Consider the following 23,250-nt stretch of genomic DNA (forward strand, 5'->3'; position numbering starts at 1 on the left):
GTGGAGTCTCCTTCTCTGGAGATCTTCAAGGTCCGCCTGGATGCAACTGTGTCTAACATGCTCTAGGTGACCCTACTTGAGCAGGGAGGTTGGACTAGATGATCTCCMGAGGTCCCTTCCAACCTTTCTGATTCTGTGATTCTATGATTCTATGAATGCCAGCTATATACTGTGGCAGGGGCAGAGGGTTCTTGTCTGAATACTAGGGTGGTCTTTTTGGCACAAAAATGAGAGAAAGAAATAAGGTAAATGTACTGCTGAGAATACATTAATTCAGGGTCCGTAAAGCCATAAAGCAGCTAAAATGATTTTTTTTATGCTAAACTAGAATTGAATTAAATCTGTTTTGCTGGACACAGGCATCAGTCTTGCTTCATCTCATGATGCCTTCGTTTCTCTGTTCAGCACTGGAGCTTCTTGGCAGCTGCAGGCTGCACACAGACAGGTTCAAACGAGTGAAAGTAACTATGTAGTCTACTAATGTGCCTCCTAGGATGGCCTCATACTCCAAGAAACCTCACAGTCCTGCACTGCAACCCCAGTTGTCTTCTGTCCTGTCAGCTGGCATGTGAAATCTTGCATCTAGGGTAGCACCTACTTCCTGTCCCCAGCCTTCAGAAGGAAAAGATAAGTGGCTTGATTTTACAATCTAGATATGAAGTGTGGTCTACATGACTAATAAGTTATAGTGCTTTTATATTACTAGAGAAACCCCTCTGGCAACATCATTAGCTGACATGTTCTTAAATCTTGGAATGATCCTACTAGGTATTGGCCTTTGCTCCTGCCATCATCTCTTTGTCGATCAACAAATTGCCATCCAATATTTCTCCTATTTTTACAGGGATTTTCCTGTTGATATAAAGCTGGAATCAGTTCAAGACTTGGCAGATGCATAATGATTGCAAAAAATTAATTCTAAAAAGCCTGTGCATCTGCATAATCAGTAAGCACCCATAATTGCCCTTGTAGCTTTGCATCATACAGTATTCCTGATCCAGCCAAGATTTTCTATCAGCTCTCCTTGTCCAGGGAAGATTTTGTTTGTGCAATTTCACTCTTAGTAAGACTACCCTTTGCAGAATCAAGACCTCAGAGAACAAGCCTTTTGACTGGACACTTGCCTCCTTTATTTGCCTCTGATGCTAAAGAAATAACTGCTATAATAAATAGGGAATGGGAGTTATATCACATAGAGATGATGAAAGGGTTTATAATCTCATTGCTGTTATTTGGTTTTTCTTTTTTTTTTCTTTTTTATTTTTTTTTAATTTTGTCTTAGGCACACTATTCCTTCAACCCAGACTGTAATTAATTTTACTACATCACCAGTTATCTCTACTCCCTAACCAGCCTTGTCATTTTAATTTTTCACAGTCTTTCTTTTTTTCTATCCATGTGCCTGCTCCTGTATCTTCCTGAAGTCTCATCAACTCTGGCCCAAAGCCTTAGGCAAATTTTTCTGTAATGTACTCCTCTACTTCAGACATAAGAGGAAAAAATACCACTGCCACGAGGTGGGGGGGGGGGGAGAAGAAGGCAGAAGAATATTTTTGACCACAGCATTGTCTAGGAATTCAGACAGTCCTGGAGAGYTCAGTTAAAAAATTAGGCATCCTTTCAACCAGACTCTTGCTTATAATAATAMAGGAAATAAAGTGATATTGCAGATGGGACTACAGAAAAAGGTGTTGAGAAGAGCAGAAACTCCAAYCTCAGTAAACTCAATAAATAATAATAATTTCAGAATTTCACTCACATTTAATGTGAGTATCAAGAAATAGTTTAGGTCTCTGAGGATGGTTCTGCAGAGATAGAGAATTTTACAGTAGTTTTGCCCGCACTTTGAAAGCTTCTTTCATATTCACCATAGACAGATTAACACTTCTCTGGGCTGTCTCAGGTAAGTTAGCTGAAAGGACTTACTGTCCCACACACAGTTAGCCTGGATGTGGGCTGAGCTAACACATGAGTTTGYCCTGAAACATCTACAGGCTCTTCTGAAAAGCTCAGCTGCCCTCCTTTTATACGTCCTCCCAGAAGGTAGTCAATGACAGTGTGAAATCTCAAGGGAACCTCTTTCAGATGAATTCTTTGCAACTAGACCAGAGGTATAAGAAGCCTCAAAACTATCAAGGCCACCCACCCATCCTGTGTAATCCCCATGTCACACTATGCAGTTTTCCTCTGACTTCATCTTCTCCTTCCCTACCCTGCCCTGCCTTCACATTGACTTTTATATTTTTCACCCTCAAGAAATCTCCAGTTCCTGCAGCATCTTTCTCCACTATCTCTCCCCGTGGATCCTACCTAACTATGTGCAGTAGGCTTGCTTTCTTCTAGCAGTTTACTACTACTCCACTGAGAATGCATCCTTTCAGGTTGGAAGTTTTTCCCATCCTGATATTATCCCAAGAAGTCCTCTATAATGCTTGCATTYCAATTTCAAGGTTTTCTTATTCATAGTTACTTATTTTAATGCCCTGACATTCTAATAGCAACTTGCCTCAAAAATCCCCTAGGTCACCTCCTAGCCTTTCTTCCATTGAAGGGTTGAAAATTCTTCCATTTATTTTTTTCTTCTGTTATAAATTATCTCATCTTTTTCTATGCTAGCATAAACCAAAACCCAGTGCAACCCAAAGTCAAGGGAGAAAATTATTCTGCTTGCCTAAAATTAAAGATCATAGTAAAGTATATATTAGAAACACACATACATCAGAAATACAGGGAGTCAGTGAGCAGAGCACTGACTTTACGGCTGTTTCTCTTGAAAATGTATAATGTCTTCTTATCCAGGAACATTTGAGCAYACAAATTTACTCATATCCTATCCGTGCAAAATTGAGAAGTGCTGCTGTCCCAGTTACAGTGGGAGGATGTTGCAGAACTCTGAAGTTCGGAGACTGAGGATCTTGAACAGGATCACCAAAAATCCTAGTCACAAAACAGTAATGGTATGCAGATGCCCCACAAGCTATGTCAGTATTCTATCTATAGCAAAGTAAAGCTTCTGAGTTGGAGCATGAGATGGACGTTCTCCTTCTTGTCCTACCCAAGGCATCCTGGTGCAACTTGGGTATGTCTTCTCATCCCACCAGACCTTCCTTGTGATACTGGGAGGCTGTTTCCTTTGCCTGTCTAGATGGAAAGGTCTTCAAAACAAGACTAGATCTGTGTCAGCCATTGAGCAATGTGATCCCATCTCAGCCAAGTGCTGTTACTATTAGTGTAAAATTAATCATTTTTAGAAGAGGTACTACCTTATTCTTGATCAGCTTCTTCAATGACAAAGTCTCAGTCACATCACCTCTCTCAGCAATCACCACAGGGACCATATGCAAGAGAGGATTCTTACTTATTTTGGCCTCACTTCACATTTTTGTTGCAATCATGCTTTATTTCACTTTCTCCCCTCATGTTTCCCATGCTCCAACACTAAAATTAATGCACCGTAGTGTTGGAAATCAAGATCAACAATGCCACAGTTAAAGATTTTTTAGTTCTGCTTATTCCATTAGAGGTCTAGACATGCAAGACATTATTTATCCTGTAAACAAAGTATGGATAAATGCAAGGATTCTGAATTAAAGGATTAATTAAACCTCTTAACTGTTTCCAATATGTCTGATATTTTTTTCCAAATAGAAGGCTCCATTGTATAATTTTTGAATATCATTTACATTCAATATTATTTGCATGTTATTTACATACATCCTGACACTTGYAATTACATACTTTTTGCTTTCACAGTGCTTGGAAGTGAGAGACTCACTTGCCAGGAATAGAACTGCTAAAGGGGAGCAGAGATTAGGGGATRGAGGAAGTTTATCTGTGCAGATAGAAAAGGATGTCTTACCATGTGACAGCATCTAAAACTGGATATCAGTTATGAAGGAAAGGGAAGATGTCTGAATCATTTCATCAAAGCTAGAATTCTTTACAAGTTGTGTCTTCTCATGAAACATGAACTCTGAACCATGAGGCTTAGAGCTTAGAGCTCTACCATGTGTATTCACATTAAACAGCAGTCTGTGTTCTGCAGAAAATGCTGGAAAAGGCTCCAGGTCCATATTGTGGAACACTGTATGGCCCTTATCCTGACTGTTTTAAGCTAGAAAACCTAGCACAGTCAACCAGAATCCTGGCTCAGCATGAAATCACTTTGATTTCACTTGAAAATGACTAATAACAGGCTTGAATCTAGCTATGACTGGCAGTATGAGGTTCATCTAACCAGTGTATGTGTCTTCATCTGAACTAGTCATACTAGATCGCCTTCGTAGTTGATGGAGAGAAGTAGACACTTTTGGGGTATAATTCATCTCATTCTAAAGCATACATCTAAGTTAAATCAAAGACTTAACAGAGCCACTGAGTTACAAGGCAGCCTATGTTGACTACTTCTTATGCAGATATCTACAAGAAAAAGTAATGACTGAAGGTTATTGCCAACTGGTGACCCTTTAAGGGAAGTAAGATAACGCTCGGACTCCATTTCTTGGCATCACAGCTGGTGTTTAACCTTTACAGATATGCCACAGAGGCAGAACAGAAGCTATACTTTTAACAGGACCTGTTCCTCTGAAATAGGATTTACTTACATTGGCTGGGAAGTGTGGGTAGGATGGTATACATGCACTTGTCCTCATGATTGTGCTTGTAATAGTGAAGTAAGCGGTTCAAGGTTCAAGGTCAAAACTGTTCTGCTGCTAGATATCCTGGTCCAACTAGCTCTCACCCACAAAATGCCGAGACAGTGCACAGTTTGTGAGCTTGTATGGGCCAGGGTAATGAGTGTATAAATGAGGTCATCCAATTTGGAAGACAATTAAGTTCTAGAGACAGGAACTGGCTGAGCCGTTAGCTCTCAGGTTAGAGGGTAGAAAGTAGCTTGTTTTATGTATTATCATAGATGCAATCTGTGTTCCGAGTAACCTCCTACATCCTGTTCACAGCATGTGGAGTAGGTTTACCCACTACTTCACTCTTCAGGGCAGGTTCAGGSTGTGCGTACCTACACCTTTGGAAGTCAATAGCACCTTCTGCATGGCCAGGGTGGCAATACTTATACACAATTTGGGGATTCCTTAGGGCTTAAGCTGATGTGAGTCCACCTAAGAAGCATGGAGAAATAAGTAAGAGAAGAGACCACTTTTCAAGACATCACTTGCAGAGACATCCAGTTTTGGAGACCATTTCTTCCATCTACAACTGATAAGCTGTTTTAGATGCTTTTAAGTGGCAGGAGTCTTTCAGCTGAAGAATCTTGAACTTTTTTCAGGTTGAGGTCTCTTACCTCAGTTTTTGTTGTTGGTCTGGTCAGAAATTTCATCTTCCTGCTTAAGTATGTGTTCTGCAGAGGAGTACAAATTTTATCTTGTGCCACCAGGGCACCTTGCAACCAAGAATTTTATGATACAGAGAGAGTTTAATAAAGTTCCTCATCTTTCAGCTCAGTAAAGCAAAGCACAGAGGAATCTTCTGAACAACTGAAGCACATTATTATTATTGTCATTCATAAAAAGTAGTCTTCATAACAAGTCAGTGATTTAAAGGTATTACAAAACAGTAACATGGTGGAGATCTAACTCGGCAAAACATTTTTTAATTAAAAAAATAATTAAACAMAGCTTTAACTAGGATAGCCTGGAAGCGCTTGATAAAGTCACAATGAAATGGAAGGTGAATATAAGTTTGATTTTTTTCCCTCAGAAAAGTAAAAGAAAAATTASGAACACATTGAAGTTCTTTGAATCACAAACAAAGGACAAGAGCAGAACAAACAGGAAACTTCTTATAYGTGTAACTATATGTATATGCACATACATACACATATTTGTTGGTGTATACATATAAATGTGTGTGTGTATAAAGATACATATATGTACCTATACCCACACACACAGAGTAATGGGCATTTATCTAGCCACTAAAACTACATCAATGCTAAAAATTAAACAGTATTAGGAAGTGGGAGTAGGAATTTGCTCATCCAGAGAAGGACCGGGGAGTGCTGGTGGATGACAGGTTGACCATGAGCCAGCAATGTGCCCTTGTGGCCAAGAAGGCCGATGGTCTCCTGGGGTGCATTGAGAAGAGTGCTGCCAGCAGGTGGAGGGAGGTGATCCTGCCCCTCTCCTCAGCCCTGGGGAGGCCTCAGGAGTCCTGTGTCCAGTTCTGGGCTCCCCAGTACAAGAGAGACATGGGGCTACTGGAGAGAGTCCAGCATAGGGCTACGAGGATGATCCGAGGGCTGGAGCACCTGCCCTGTGAGGAACGGCTGCGAGAGCTGGGCCTGTTCAGCCTGGGGAAGAGCAGACTGAGGGGGGATCTGATCAGTGTGTACAAGTACCTGAAGGGAAGGTGTCAAGGGGACGGGGACGAACTCTTTTCAGTTGTCCCGTGTGACAGGACAAGAGGCAATGGGCAGAAATTGAAGCACAGGAAGTTCCCCCTAACCGTGAGGGGGAATTTCTTCCCTGGGAGAGTGATGGAGCACTGGACCAGGTTGCCCAGAGAGGTTGTGGAGCCTCCTTCTCTGGAGTTCTTCAAGGCCCTCCTGGATGTAACCCTGCCTAACATGCTCTAGGTGACCCTGCTGAGCGGTGAGGTTGGACTGGATGATCTCCCGAGGTCCCTTCCAACCTTATTGATTCTATGATTCTATGATCTGCAGTGTTGAATCATCAGGCGAGTCTATCAATTGATTTTGATCTAAACCAGCTAGCACTCCTGGAGACAATTCTTGGAGAGAGTTTTAGAAGAATCAGAAGCCAAGGTAATTCTCAACAAGCAATCTGGATATGCCTCGAGGAGTTTAATAGTATGGACATGGTCAGAGCCTTCCTGCTGGCTTCAGAGATGGGTAACAAGTCTAGAAGAAGTTTTATTTTTATGTAAGCAGTATGACAGGCAGGCTGATTTCCAGTGTTAACGTGTATTTTTTTTTTTTATCTGGCCATTGAGAAAAGAAAGCCTCAGGTTGGCATTGACTGCAATGCAGGAGAAGCTTGCTTCATTTGTGTCCCATCACCTCATGCCATTTCTCCTATACATCTGCTGATTCTGTGGCAATCTCCTCTCTGGCATCATTCTGAAGTTCTGGCACCCTTTCAGCCTTCTTCCTTTCCTCATTGTGACCAGCCAAAGGCTGGGAGACATCCTTCCAGCTGGAGAGCCTTGGAACAGCCAGCTGCTGCAGGTCCAGAGAGTCGCCAGGAGAGGTTCCTCCACATGGCTGTGGGCAACTGTCATTTTTCCTAGCTGTAGAAAAGATGTCTCTATGACCTGTCTTATGCTGGACAGTATTTGTCTTTCCATCCAGTGTTTTGGTTTCAAGGGGCTGTTGGTTCAGGTCCTTTAAGTGTCCTCTAGCATCTCCCACTGTTCTGTGTTCTTCCATATCTGTAAAAGAAAAACTTGTCTGTGCTTTACAATAACTGTAAGACTCTGCCTTCATCTTTCCTTCCCTTTAATGCCTTTACTGGCTGTTAGAAACTTTAATGAAAAAGTAGTTGTTATTGGAAAAATGGTTGTTAGAAGGATCACTTTAACTGGCCCCCAATTTCAATTTGGCAAAAAGAAGCTGCTAAAATCCAATAACAATAAACTGCTTCCACAAATAAACATACAACAACCAAAAACCGAAATGGAAACAGCTGCCTTTTTCATACTGATACAAAAATAGCTCCTAAAGCATTATCCAATGGTTATCAAATGGTTCAATAAATTCTTAATAATAAAGTGTATAGAATACAGCTGTTTTATAAGCTGTTTACTGCTGAGGCTTATAATCATCTTCAATACTCACTACACATCTATAAATACATCAACCATCTATGAATCGAGCTATAATATAACGCATAATTTTCCAGTGTTTGAAACCTACTCAACGCGGAGGCAGCAACCTGTACTGTTGTTTATGAAATGATGTTGAAAAAATGCAGAAAAAGTGAAATACATCTTATACATTTTTCATGTGGAAACGCAAAATGTTTACATCGTAATAATCCAAAGGGTTATCAAGCACAGAGGCAGAATCACTTGTAGTGTTACGACAGATGGCTTCTTGAGTTGACAGTGTGTGCTATCACTTCAGTGCAAGATTGGCAGTCTGCTTCATTTGGATRCTGAAAACATTTGTGAAATTCTTGSAGTCATCTCCTCCCACCCCAATCCCAGAAAAGAAATGAAATTATTCAAAAAAAYCAAACCTTGGATACTTGCTCCAAATCCAGAACTAGTCCCAGACTATATACCACATTTGTTATTGGATGACACTGGCTTTTGCAGACCATTYATAAGCATATATTATTGTATTATATTACTCTATTAATGTACATATATTACCCTTACCACAAGTGGTCCACAAAAAATGTGTTGCTACCACTACATGTTACTCAGCTTTGTCTTCCAAGTTTAACCCTTAGCAGCCTGACACCTTTTGCCCAATGGTTTTTAGAGCCCTCTGCTCAGATAAATGRCAGAAGAACATTTCTACTATCCAGACCATGCCAGAGTTCACACCGCTGTGAAGAGATGAGACAGGGTCAGTCCTGACGAAGGCACGATGAAGAATCCTATCTGCTCAGTCTTTACGATGGGGACAGTAGCAGAGGCAGCAAGAGGTCGGATAGTTTTGCAGATTCCTGATGGCAAAGCATCACGCTACAGCTATCTGCAGGCAAAGCTCCCCCTGACACCAGTGGCAACTTTGCTTGACTGAGCCTGAAGTCTGTATGGTCATTTGGAAGAGTATTTTCACAATTATTTGATTTAAGAATAAACTATTGGTGATACTGGTCTGGAAGACAGAGAATGTGGCTTTGGTGAGGTAGAGGGAACAGCTCTGCTTGCTATTTCTGTTGAGTAAATTATGCCTCACTTTCCTCTCCAAAGGATGGATCATACATGCACTAGGACTGGTTCCTTCCTCTACCTTACTTGGGGGGAACTATGTGAAAAAGGCTGACACAGCATATACTCACAGTCAACATTAACCACCTTTTTATGTGATCTTACCCCTCCTTATGAAACTTATTCGATATAAAATATATATATATATATACACTCTCCTTTTTTTTTAAAAAAAAATCTCTTCCCTCTTTTCTATAATTCCTCCGTTTTGAACTTTATTTGYTGGCATCTTTTTCCCTATTTTCATTTCCTCTCTACAATTTCCATATTTCTTTAAGTCTGGGCTCACTTTTCCTGTTAAGGACTGTTGGGTTTTTTTCTGACTAGTATGCCTATAGCATTCAATTTCAGAATTGTGCCTTTTGGTAATACACTGGAAAGTTCTCAATAAATTTTCAGTAGTCACACATGTTTCTGTGCATAATAGTTTCCCTCCTCATGATTGTTTTAGCATTAGATAGYTGGCTTTTTTAAAATACAAATTACATACATGACTGGCTTCAACTTYCTGCTTTTTACACATAAACAAAATGATCAGGTCATAATCCCTTATAACAAAGTTTCATGTTATTTTTTGCTATGTATTTAAGCCTGCTTCACCTTCAAAGTTGCCATCTTCTGTTGCAAAAATAGGTGTTATCAAACAAGTTTGTGTTATTCCTGGAAGAGACTAAAAGTTTATTTTTGGATATGAGCAGTTTCAAGGATGAAATATTGCCTAGACAATTGTAGGATGTAGTAGTCTATAATACCATGTTTTTCTCTATTTTTAATTAAATTGAATACACATTGTTTTCTCAATAAAACCCACATTAGCTGGATTAAGAATCAGCTAACAGCCAGCCTAGGTAGCAATTATCAATGGGAACGAACTCTGGAYGGGTGGGATGAGTTGCAGTACCAGACACAACCACTAAAATCGATGCTTTTCTGTGTTTTTATCTGTGATCTGGAATTAAATCTAAAAAATTATTCTGATTAAATTTGCAAGGAGCAGGAAGAATGGCAAATTAGTAGAAGGAAAAGGAGAAGTTGTCCTGAGCAACCTAGAAAGAAAGGATGCAGACCATATCTGCAGAGTGAGGACTCTCTTCAGGAAAACAACTAATAGTGATTTCTGGGTGACTGTGGCCAAGCAGCTCAGGTTGAGCTCTAAGCAAGATACAAAAACAAAAAGGACTAATGAGATCTTTTGATGGTAGAGAGGTAGTGAGTGATGTCGAGGAGGAGACTTTACTTTTGCAACAGCACAAAACAGACCTCCAAACCAGATCTGAGTAATGCAGAGGGGAGAGAAAAGAGCCATTAGAAGGGTTCCAAGTTGCCCAGAATGGTGAGAAACTCCCAGAAAAGTAACAATTTGCCTCTAATGGACAAGCATTTTCACAGGGAGAAGCTATGGTATTAAAGGGATCTTCAATATAACAAATTAATCCAGTAGATTAAGCTCAAATGCTAGAAACTGAAGCTAGGAAATGTAAACTGGTACAAGATATATTTTTCAGTGCTTTCAATGCTGGAGGTGACAAACCACCAGAATAAATTGCGAAGATAAGCAACCTCCACCTTTCTGTTAACCACGCTTTAGTCAATCAAAAGTTATTTAATTCAAGTGAAAGAGAATTATGTGAAAGTGAGGAGATTTTTGTTACAGAGTGGGTCAAGTAAGATAATATCTTGATCTCTTCTCACCTGAAATATTGAATATATGCACGTGGCTTTCTTCATCCTCTCCCTCCTTMGTTATTTGTCCTGGGACAACCACCAGGGCTCCTGGCTCTATTGGACTTTGCACTGCATAAGTACTTACCAAACAGAAAAGCTTTGCCTTGCAAGACTTACTGTGACGATTAATAATAAAGACTCTGAACATTTAATTGTTTTAGAAAGGTGGGATTTCTTATGGGGCGAACAACTATAAAGCAAAAACTAAACAAAAAGACTGTAGCTTTGATTGTATCTCTGCYTCCAAAACCAACAGCACTTTAAATAGGGGGAAATCAAACATTAGACATTTCCAAGTCATATGTATTAAATTCACTTAAGATATTGTTATCCTTGTTTAGATTTGAACATATCGGGGAATCTTTTTGTCTTGCAACTATTCCTAAAAGACTTTAAGTGGCTGGATTTCCTTCTTCTGACAAAAAATTTTCCCATGAATTATTTACATGATGGCTCCAATCAGCGCTCTACCTGTCAGCCTCCCCAGCCAAAATGAAAGTTCACTATGTAAAGGTGCCGAGGGAGAATGGCAGTCTCCCACTGCGAGTTTATAGACAGAACTAAGTCAGCACGCATTATGTGTCAGAGCCGACATCAGACAGAATCAGATTCTTTGATCTCAGACCTCCACAGGAAGCTTAGATCTCAGACAAATTAGATAAAAAATGAATTTATAGCAGATATGTATCCTAAGGCACACAGCTGAACACTGTATTTTGGAGGAGTACAGCAAATATCAAAACACATAAACTGCAGAATTTCCTCTCTCCTCTCTCTCTCTCTGCTTTTGTGATAGATGCTAATGAAGAGAAGATAAAGCTCCAACTATCTTCTTCCTGCCTCTTATGTAACCCACATGCTTTGGAAAGCAGGAGAGAAAAGTAATTCCCAATACAGGGTAAATGGATGGTTCAGCAGGGTTATCGGAATGCCCTTAGATGCGCACTGCTGGCTGGTGAGACCAAAAAAAAAAAAAAAGGAAAAGAAAAGAAACTATAGGAATATTTCATACATGCAGAGAGGGAAGCCAATGGTTTCTGCTGCCAGCTGCATGCCCCAGAGGCTGTCTGGTTTTCAGTGACCTCAGAAGAAGTTTGTTTGATGAGCAGATGATGAAAAGACAAGTCTCGAGGAGGTGTGTGGAAGAGGGTTGTTTGTGAAAGTGACAGTAGGGGATGAAGGGGGACACAAAATGGGGGAGAACTGAGCCATTTTGGGGTGCTGTCTTTGAATCACTGCACATAAATCACGGCATGAAGGTCTTGCAGAAGGAACTGCAAGTTGTGGAGGTAACAATGAGAGTGTGGAAATGAGCTCTGAGTGGCTTTACCTGCTTTCCCCACCTCTGCCATGGACTTCAGTGCAGTCATCCACAGCCTGCAGACTCATCCAGAGCCTTTTGAACATTGCACAAAAGCTATCTCTGCTATTACTCCGGTAGCACATGGAGATCTGGTTACGGGAGRTCCTGTTGCTCCAGGCGTGCTGTGGGTAGAACAGGAATGCCAGTCCCTGTCCTGCTCCAAAACCACCAAGTGAAATCATGGACTCAATGAACTTAAGGATGCTTTTGCTACTGCCTTCAGTCAAGCTAGGATTTCACATAATATGTCAACAAGGAGAGAAAATACTAAGCAGACAAATATTCAGGAGGAGGTAGAAGGTCTGTTGCCCTGTTAACTGTGCCACTGATCTATACATACCTGTAGTCTGTAACAGACCTAATCCTCATCCCTTCTGATGTCAGACTATTTATAAATCTGWGTCATTCTCATTCTGCAATCTCACCTCTTGTTGCAGAAATGCCACTTTCACTCTCTCCTCGATTGCAGCAAGGCTGGATATGAGCTGAACGAGGCCGTGCCAGGGTCTGGTGYGTGTTGGTACCGGCTTCTGCCTGCTGCCTTACATTAGCCTGTTTGGCTCTCGTTTCTGCAATGAAGCAAATGGTTGTATCACTCTCAATCCATCCTTGGCTCAGCACCAACTACTGCTTTAAGCAACAATAAATTGCTGGTGAATTACCAGGTAACTTAGCACGTGTTACTTCTGTCCAAAAGGAGAAAGACTTATTTTACGATTATATCATTATATCATCTTATATTTTACCACTAGAGATCCCATCTATTCTCTCAAAAGTAAAATCTTTCCTTGTATTCTCATCATATTCACTAATATAAGGTCAATATATCGACCTTATCGCGGCTAGTATTCATGCTGCAGTTTAGTAGGGCTCTTTGGCCTGGACTTGCAAAGTTCTTCGGAAGACCAGGTCTAGTGAAACTTGTGAGAAGGTAGGCCTTGAAACTAGTGGGAGATCAATCTAAAATGCTTTATTAACTGGGATGTGCGCTGGCTCCTTCAGTATGGGTTAACTGTACCCATACTGGGCTAGTCCTCAACATATCCGGAAGACCATGTTGTTGGTGGTTTCGGACCTATCCAGAAGTTTAGGGTGGTAATTTAGGTATCAATCCACAGAGTAGTTATCACCATGTCATTTGACCTTCAGTTTTTTTCTTACACAAAGAGCTTTACACCTTCCATGTTGTATAAACTTCCTTTAGGTAGCTGTGTTTGTTTTTAAGGTCAGTGTTGAAAAACGAACAAACAAACCAAAGAACAAACAAACAAACAAAAAAAAATCCTTGAGTTAAGTTAGAAGCAGTGTGGATTTGTCTGAGGGAAGAACTCCACAGAAGCTGCAGCCCTCTAATCACTGCTTTGATATAAATGATGTCTATGATGTASTATGGGATGTCAGCATGGTTACACAGCCGCCTCTCTTGCGTTCACATTGCTGTTGTGTCTTCTTCCTGGTCATCACTTCAACTTCGCAACAGCCTCACCACAGCAATATATTGCTATGTTATCTATTATCATGAAAATGCAGTGGCTGAAAGGATAATCCYGGCACTTGAAATCACGGCGAGCATTTCCTTTGTTTCTCAGTTCCCTAACTGCACAATAAAAATCAGATTTTCTGCACTTTTCAAACACATCTCAAACTTTTTGCAGCAAGGACTCAGGCATCTGTTATAGGCACATAACAATATAACCCTAAACCATGTTGCTTATTATCCAACTCCACAGAGCTTTCTCTGAGTGCTGCGATCTACCTGAACAATTTGCAGAAGATAAATTAAGATGGAAGAAAATGATGAGGCAACCAGAGGAAATAAGTGAAAGAGTCATGAGACCAGTAGCACAGGAGATATATAACTAGACAGACTGATTATGAGTCTTATCCAAAGCCAACAGAAATTGGGAAAAAGGAAAAAAATATCAAGCTATTTTTGGAATACTTAGGAATGGTGTTAAAAACTCTGCTTTGCCTTTGTTAATAAATTCTATTGTGGCCACGCTGCAGATCAGATAAATGAAAGAGATTTATACTCTGTAAGTGTAAATTTTTGTGGGCATTTCCAACTTACGGTTGCTTTTGCTTTTCTTGAGACAGCAGAATGCAAAAAGACCAAGGATGAGTGCAGATGCTGCTGAACTCARCATAACAACAAGGATCATGCTGGACTTCTCTCCCAGGGGGACAGAAAAGGTGGTAAATGGCTGAGACAGCACAGTAAACTTGGCCCCTGAGGATTAAAAGCAGCAAGAGTTTATTACAAAAGTGAGGACACTGGTTTCATAGTGAAAACAGCAGGTTGTAGCCTTTTAACAATGATATTGCTATTAAAAGTGCATGCTGGAACAGTCCAAAAGTAAAGTCTGTCTCCTTATCCAACACTAGCCAACACTATTTATTTAGGATGGAGTATCAGAAGGCAGCAAGCATGCAACCAGACTTCCCCAGTTTAAGTTCCCAGCCTCCRGTGCCTCCTGAAGCAGAGGCGGTCTCTTTGAATGTGATAATCCTTAATCAAAATTTCTTCCATGAGTTTCTCCAAGTGACTACCAAACCCAGAAAATACATTCACAAAGCATCCGTGTCTAAGGCCAAACAAGCCAGGCCCGGGCGGAACACGTACGCAGTCTGCCTAACAAGGACGTGGAAGAGCGCACCAACGTGCCGCCCAGCACATCACCTGCCTCGTTCTCAGCCCTAATCCCCCAATTCTTATCACTTCGATGGACATGTATTCCTTTTACCTGTTTGATTTATACTTTTAATACAAAATTGAAAGCCTTCTTTTCACTTATTCTCGAAAATCAGAAACGCTGTCAGACAGAGACGTGGAGACTGGGGTAAGTAGCTGTGAGTTGTTTTATCTGAATCTGATTAGATTTGTGTCAGTATTGTCCACCTGAACACGGAGCTTCATCAGAACAATGTGGGAAGCATGTTCCAGCTGGGAAAAAATTACCTGCAGATTACACACATATGAACTTCATCTGAGAGGAGATAAGTAATCTCACGGGTATCAAGGACTCTGCACAGACAGGTGCTTAAAGGTTGCATTTTACACTATTCTAATAGTTTGTGATTAGACTGCTGTTRGTTTAAATGGAAAGTGGATGGATCAGTCCTCCCAGGATATCTGTCAGTTAAGTGAGTAATAATCCAGAATAAGGAGTGAGACTGTGCAGCAATGCGGTGAAGAGCCCAGTCTCCCCAGGAACTACCACTGAAGAATTTGGGATCATTGCATCATAACATCAGCAGCATCTTCTGAGCTTTCTCCAAATCGCAAGAGAATAAATAACTATGTGAAGATACACGCAGAAAGTTAATCATGAAAATGCATCCCAAGCATCTATTATTTAATTGTTTAATTTTTGTTTGTTTATGTTAAATGATAAGTAAATATTTTCTATAAGAGTCTGGCAGTGTAATATACTGTCTCCAATATGGCTCCCAATTACAAACAAGCARTAGAAATTCCTTTTCTGGTATGTAATTTTATGATGGGAACTAAAACTATAAATTTTCTGATTTACAAAGACAATGTCTACACAGATGGATCAGCTGTCTGCATTGCTATGTGTAAACATCTCTGTGCAACAGTTTGACTAGTTAAGTGTTTAATGAAAGGGATCTGTAGCTGATCAGAGGAAAGGAGCTATTTTGACTCCCCTGAAATATCTTTCAAAAACCATTTCATTATACTGTACTTCCYACTGAAGAGGCTGATCCTTAAGGTGCTGACTTTCCATCTGCACTCACTGAAGTGTCGTCAATGTGGCTGTTAAGGTCAACATATACCTCTTTAAAGGCCTACTTCCAAGTATCCCCTGTGCCACAATTCTCCCTTTGCAAAGCCATGGAAAACATTGTATAGATTAGCCACTCTTGACTTGGAGGAAGAAAGATAGAAAGATTCCTCATTCAAAAAAAAAAAAAAAACTTGATTTGCATTTAATCCCAGCATGGGAAGGGACTTCTTGGGTCATAAATCCTATCCTATGCTATTATATGTACCATGTTATACAATACCCTCCACAGGCTTATCAAGTTCCATCCAAAAGTCGTTTGATTATCTTCCTTCACTATTCCAAACTATTAACATAGGCTGTTCAGAAGCATAAGACTCTGAATGTTAGTAGTCTTCTTTCATTTTTCAGCCCTAAATCACTCCTGGCCATTTTTTTCTGTGCATTGTAATTTTAAATTTTTCATCATCTTTTTCTGTTTAACCACTTCCAGCTCTCAACTATTTATCTCTCTGATGTATTTTTCCTCTCTCAGACTTGATGTTTTTTTTTTTTTTTTCCTTAGTTGAAATAAGCCAAACTATCTTGGAGTTTTCTTCTAAAAAGAACCATTCCTTCCTCCGTTTACAGGTTCTTCTCTGTACCTGCTCTAATTTGAGATGATCTCTGAACACAGGTAGACAAAATTATGCTAGTACTCCAAAGGAGTACTCATTAGGACAGTATCTATATTTCCTAGTCTTCTTTCCATCTGATGGATTCCAGGTTATATAAATAATACCAGCATTAGGACCTTACATATGGTGGTACATCTTCTATATCTTAATTTGTCTTTGGACTAYCTGCTGGTGCCTCTCAGAGAGCTTGTTCTTGCTCTTCCATTGATACATCCCAGCACTCATTCTAAGACACACACACAAAAAAAGAGTGCTTTGAACCTTATATACATTTAGGGCCAGATTTGCAAATAAATTTAGGCCCCAAAACAGTTAGATGAGTGTTTATCTCTAAGATTTTAGAAGACAGAGTTTGAGTGCTGCCTTGTCTCCAAGGTGCCAACGTTCCTCTCAGCTGGTACTTTTAAGGAGGAATAAGCACACCTGCCACTTCATCATTAACAGGTTGCCTCTTGCAAGCTGCACAGTTATGGAGGTCCCAACAGCACATCTGTAAACCTGCAGGGACAGTCCTACAGAGCTCAAATGTCCGTATGACCCAAAGCGTGTCACACCTGGAAAGACAGCCAGGGRCAGACGAATGGTAGATGAAAGGCAGTACAGAAGAGCAATGGGAGCACAAATGAGGGACACCTACTGAACACAGAAACATAACAAACCAAAACAAAACAAAAAATGCAGGGAATGGTAGAGTTTAATTTATGGGGGAAAAAATTGCTCCAGTTGCTAATGTGGCCTAAATACCTAATTCCTGAGGGGGGCTCATAGCTAGGGAATGCAGGAAGAAAGAGGCACCTTTCCTTGGCAAYACATCTCTGTTCCAACCCCTCTTAATTTTTAGGATCTTGAATTAATGGCACAAGAATCACCCAGCTCACTGATTGCCTAGATGATGCCTGCATGGATATGGAACAAAAGTCAGGCAATGTAGAGGTTTGGCGCKGCTCCATTCATTCAAGCAAAGCTTAGCTCGCTATATAAATCAGACCACAAAATGTCTGTCTCCTGTAGGGTTTTGTGTTCGGCTAGTAAATAAAGTGCAGAAAAAAAGAGCCTACCTGGAGGTGACGTGACAGTGAATACGAGGTTCCAGTTTGTGCCTGCGCTGGAGACAGCCAGATTGGTAAAGCTTGCACATCCATCTATGACCTGTACTTTGGTGAGCCCTACAGAGTAATCAAAAAAAATAATAATAATTAACAGCTTCCAGATAAGCATGACCCTAATCACACTCCTAAACTCATAAAAAAATGAACAGGTTAGGACAATCTCTGTGACTTTAATGGGACTTGGGAAGGCCTGAATCCAATGTCCATCCTAATTGCAAACTTTCTGTCTGATCCCAGAAATTTCACGTGGGGCCARGTCTTCAGAGGTACTTGCGTATCAAATTCATGACGAAATGGAGATCTAAGTTTCTTAACATTGGTTCTCCAAGTTCTTTGTGAAATGGGATTTATTGTACATATCTGTATCACAGGRATGTAACATGAATAAAGACATTAAGGTGATCAGGCAGAGTTAATAGGAACTATGCAGATGCTTTAGAAAGTTCCCAGTACTCATTTTCTGATTTAGCTCATGTCTTGTGTGACAAAGAATGTCACCAGGGAAACAAAAAATGCTTCAGAGAATGTTAGTGAGATACTTAATATTTTCTGTATTGAAGGAATGGTCTTTAAAAGCCAGCTACAGCAGCTAAAGGAAAAATGATGACTACTTTAACCCCTTTCCGATTTGCAAATGTTTCACCTCATCCTTTGGGCATATCACCTCCTGTCCTATTACTAAATCACTTTGAACTGTTCTCCATCCCTGTCAGAAGCTATGAAAGGGATCTGGTCATGAAAAATGTCTGTGGTGACTACCCTGTGATCATACAGAAGAGATGTTATCTCAGCTAGAAACATGACTGGGAATTCTCCATAGAGAACATTAAAATGAAATCTGGGACCTGGATCCTCCATCACTTTATCTCTTCTTCTGAGCTATTAGGAAACACACTCTGACCCATCATTTACCCTAATTTTATTTTTATTTATTTATTTTAGCAGGCTCTTTCTAAAATCTGTAATTGATTTTACAACTGGATCTCTGCTTTACTGTGTGCATCTTTGACCACCAGCCAAGTCTTAGTCTTTGAGTAATCCTGACCAGGTCTGTGCTTCATTCAGGCTCTTGCAATGAAAGAGGCAAAATCCTAAAGATTGACAAACTTTCCAAGTGTTGGTTCAGGTGGTGGTAAAAAGTCAGTACTTCCTAGGAAGCTAGACTCCATCCAGTGATCACAAACACAGACTCTCTTGCTTGCTCAAAGACAACAAGGAATAACTGTTTTCTTTAAGAAGCAGGWGTCTTGGCAGTTAAGCAGCACAAGTGAAGGTGCATAAAGTTTGAATGTGAAGAGGACATTGATACTCTTCCACTCCCATACTCAGGATATTGAGCAAACTAGAGAAATAACAGACATGTTTGTGAGACACCTTTAGCCACAAATGCATGGGACTGTTTAGGAGGTGTGGACAGGGCTTTTCGTAGCAGGTCAGATTGCAAGATCTTCTATATGAATGCTTATCTTCTTATGCCAATCATCCTCTTCTCAGAAGTGTCTATGGCACCAAACTCAGGATGAGCTGGATTTTCCTTGTTGTACCTTTATTAGTGATTCTATTGGCATAAAATTGTGAAAGATCAGGGGTATTAGATGTGAATATTTGGAAGATTTTTCCATGTCAGCTACAGTATAAAGCTTTGTAAGGAAAGGTACAGCATTCCTGCACTTAGAGTAAAACCCTTCTCCTACTAGCCCAATACTTCAGCAGCGATCATCGAACACTTTGGGCTGATCCAAACTTTACGCTAGAAGGGCAGGGGAAAAGCACTRAGCTGGACCTGGGAGCACAGGGCAMACGCAAGGCTTTTGCTTCACTGCTGCCTACAAGCTGGGAGAGAAGCCTCCAGAGGTAACCTGCAGTCGTTACCCTAGCACTACGCTCTTCCACCTTGATCTGTATCCTCATGAAAAAGGGAGGTAAAATGCRGGATCTTCTGCTCTCTTTAGACTGTTAGACATTTAACAGAGCATGAAAACATTTCTATATGTGGAGTAATCCAAGGCACATAATTTCTATCACTCCTGCCTCAGTTTCTCTCCCACGTTGTGTGCCTACACTTATAGGACAAGAACTAATCAGTGCCAGGATCTTTTCTTTGGTGCTGAGGTGACTGGTATACTCTGGCCCTAAGTTCTGCTCTTAAATTCTTGCAGCCTCCTAACAGCAGTGCTGCACGCAGGCTGCCTATTGAGAACTGCTCATTGCCGTGTTGCCTTCAGAGCCATGCCCAGAAATTGTTGGAGAAAAGTCTAGCTGTCCTGGGCCAAAAGCATRCTACGTTTTAATAGTCTAATAATAGAGATAAAACAAAGTTACAGTTCCCTTGTCCCTGACTTGGTACTGTTTAATTTACTAATATCCCAGTTATTTTTGACTACTWCTATCTTTCTCTATGTGTGTACAGCATCTAGCACAATAAACTCCCAAATTCATCATGGGTCTCCAGGTATGCATTATATGATATGATGTATAAATAGGCAGTAATTTATACTGTGAAAAGACTTGCTGAAGACATGGGAGTCTAGATTTCTCTAATTGCTCCATTCTGATCCTGGCTCATCCATTCATGTACTGAACATATGACCCTCTCCACAACAGTATTTGCATTGACTACCAAGAGTTTACTTGGCTCTGACGCTCACTGTAACACCACTTTTATGGAGGGTCTTGTCAGCTGTGTTCAAATATTTATAGTTGTCATTTCTAGTCTATGATGAAGCCTGCAGTACTGTACTGTACTTCTCAACAGAGACTATCTCAGCTTTCGGGCACATATGCTTCAGATCTCAGAATATTATAGATATATATGGGAATCYTCACAAAGATCTCTCAGGCAAGCTGGTATTTAACGCAGAAGCGAGCTAATTTGGAGCTAAACTACTTTCCATGAGGCAGTTTGGCTGCTGTCAGATGAAGCAGCCTCACTATGCTAGACAGGACGCATTTCGATTAAATGCTGCTTTCATATGCTTCAAGAGACGAGTGCAATAAGGACGTTTGTCAAAGGAAAAACTGCAGCAAACTATTACATTCAGAACATCTGTACAATGTGGTTCATTCTTTGCTGGAGTTTATAGACTATTAATTTGATGCATGTATCTTTTAAAGAATGTGAAGTGCATTTCTCTCCTGTGACTTTTCTTTCTTCTTTCTTTTTTCTTTCTCTCTCTCTCCATCCTTCCTCCCTCTCTCTGTCCGCTTCACTCCATCCACTTTCTTCCTTCCCCTCTCTCTCTCTGCTTTCCTTTCTTCCTTCTTTCCTTTACTTTTCTATACACTAGGATTGAAAAACAGTTAAAACGTCACCATTAGGGCACTCTGTTCTATTCATGGCAGAAAACTAGTTGCATAGTTCCTGTGCAATTACTGTAGGAGAAATGTCTGACCAACAAACTCTGTCTCAAAGTATTTCTCTGGGTCATTTTTAACCCGTAAAAATGCAATTGGCTTGAAATTCGTAGTGCCAAGCKGAGGATCTGGCCTTTTAACAGATCTTAAAATCAGTTTGCATTTTGTGGTCACCTAAATTATCATCTCCTATATGATAAAGAGRTGTGGCCTTTATCTCTTATATGATAAAGGCCACAGGATTTTCCCAGCTGATCACGATAGCTGGTCCAGCAACCCGTCACTCACCTAGAAGCACATTTCTAAGCATATGAGAATGCACCAAAAAAACCCCCAAAAAGACCGGAACGATTTTCTAACCTGTAAACCTAGAATGGCAACGGTGCAGGAAGAATTTACAGTTAACAGAAGCATAAGCTAAAAGGATGAAAACTCCTAATCCTAATTTGCCTTCCCCAAATGTTAGCTTTTCAAGCCAAATTTAATACACAAATGACCTTACTGTAAATAAAATACTTTACCTATAATAAGAAATCTAACTTTTCCCTGGGAGCCCTGTTTGCTGACTTTTAAAGACCTGAACAAGGGAAATTRGGATGCTTTGTTTATAATCAAGTTCATTTCCACTTTCCAGTTTACAAGTGGAGATCATCCTCAGGTTTTCAGCCCAGCACTGTGCTTAAGAAACGATCTATATACAAGCATGTGCATAGTCTCAATAACCTCAAGGGAAATACTCACATGCTTAGAGTTAATCACGAGTTCAGGTCTTTTGATAAATGAGGACCAGAAGGGAAGCATTTAAATCCCTCATGAAAAACATTTTCACATTGAAGTATGCTAATTAAAAACAATAGGCAGTTATTTCTGTCTGTACTTGGCCAGATCATTTGCTGGGACAAACAGATTGTCATTGACTTTAAGGAAATTACACCAATTAACATGAGCTGGAAATCAGATATTAGGATTTCTAATCCTCTCTTCTTTGCCTTTTTGATCTAAGATACACATTCTCACGATGAACTACTGGATATAGTCCCTTCGTCTGTCGGAGCATGGAAGAACCTTGTATAAACTTCTGTTTTGCTGGCACATGACCAGGCTGTTCACCAAACTCCTTCTAATTCAATCTTTCTTTTTTTTTTCTTTAGTCCAAAGATCACCTTCAAGCCTGACTTTTCCCAGGGAGAACTCTTAAATTCATCACCATAATTACTCGTAGTTGCTTTGCTATAACCCTTGACGTAAGAAATCGTGTCCAAACCTTTCAGCACAGCCTCAGAGGAACCCTTGAGGTGAGCTGAGACAACCCATGGCTCGGAGGGCAGCCCCAGTTTGTCAACTCTCTTACCCTGGGGAAAAGAACAAAAGAGAAAAAATTCCTCACCAAGAGGAAAGAAAGCTTGGATGGTTCCAGACAATTATAATAATCTATTAATGCCCAGTGGAAGAGCAGTTTGCATCTACATGTGGCATCAAAGTTCAAGGAAACTGAGTGGACTCAGAGCTTAGTTAAGCTGCAGATTTAAGTCCTTTATATACTCATTGAAAGAAATTAATTTTGATATCTAAATATCATATCTATGATAGGTGTGCAGGATCTAGTCCACGTGTATATGAAGAGCTCAGATTTCTTTTTTCTTTTTTCTTTCTTTTCTTTTTTTTTTTTGAGTTGCTAGCTCTCATGTACGGCAGAAGAACTGGAACACGTGTTGGCCCTGTGTCCTGTGTCGGTAATCCTGCCACAGCTAACTCACACCACAGAGATGCCCAAGCTTGTTTCAGACATGGGGTTCTCCACAYGGGTGGACTTGCTTGGGAGGACCAGAATAGCCCATTTAACACCAGCCTCCGTGATTGTCTTGCTGTTCCCACATTCCTCAGTGCTATCCTCTAAGCCTGAGGAAAGAAGATTGAAAGACTGAAAACAAGAGATATCAAAGTAATAATCTAACCCTCACAGATGCAGGAGGATGCTCAAAAATGTGAACAGAGTCTACCCTAGGAGACAAGGCACATGACAGTCAGTATCGCTATTTATTTATAGAGAAATCTTATGTGTTATCCAGGTCAGTCCCACGGCTTTTGGACTGCTTGGAGATGTCAAAAATGCTCAGCATTAATAAAAGTGTGCATATACGGAGGGGCAAATCTTACCTCCTTATCCAGGAAAATGATTTGCGGCTGTACAGGAAGCTGTTTCTCCATTTCTCCGTCTGAGGGCTGCACCCGGACAGAGATGTTATAGGGCCTCACATACAAGCAAGTTCCAGAGTTTTGTCTGCTTCTATTTCTTTCACTTCAAACGAAGGTAAAAACAAACAAACAAACAAAAAGAAAAATCAGAATATTAATGC

The 23,250-nt window shown here is 40.4% G+C and overlaps 1 protein-coding gene across 2 annotated transcripts in view; it reads right to left on the bottom strand.

Moving 5' to 3' along the window:
- Positions 1-7,051: 7,051 nt before the first annotated feature.
- The window catches only part of PKHD1 (PKHD1 ciliary IPT domain containing fibrocystin/polyductin), a 266,037-nt gene continuing 249,838 nt past the window's right edge, over positions 7,052-23,250 (bottom strand). For both annotated transcript variants that reach the window (XM_085304863.1, XM_085304864.1), the window contains exons 60-65: positions 23,051-23,180; positions 22,158-22,245; positions 17,489-17,596; positions 14,079-14,237; positions 12,433-12,576; positions 7,052-7,407 (exon numbers count right to left, since the gene is read on the bottom strand). In XM_085304863.1, coding sequence (XP_085160989.1) covers positions 7,052-7,407; positions 12,433-12,576; positions 14,079-14,237; positions 17,489-17,596; positions 22,158-22,245; positions 23,051-23,180 — 985 coding nt within the window. The remainder of the gene's footprint in view (positions 7,408-12,432; positions 12,577-14,078; positions 14,238-17,488; positions 17,597-22,157; positions 22,246-23,050; positions 23,181-23,250) is intronic.

Source organism: Rhea americana, unplaced genomic scaffold (genome assembly GCF_003343005.1).
Source record: "Rhea americana isolate MKP2758 unplaced genomic scaffold, rheAme1 scaffold_210, whole genome shotgun sequence".
NCBI lineage: Eukaryota > Metazoa > Chordata > Aves > Rheiformes > Rheidae > Rhea > Rhea americana.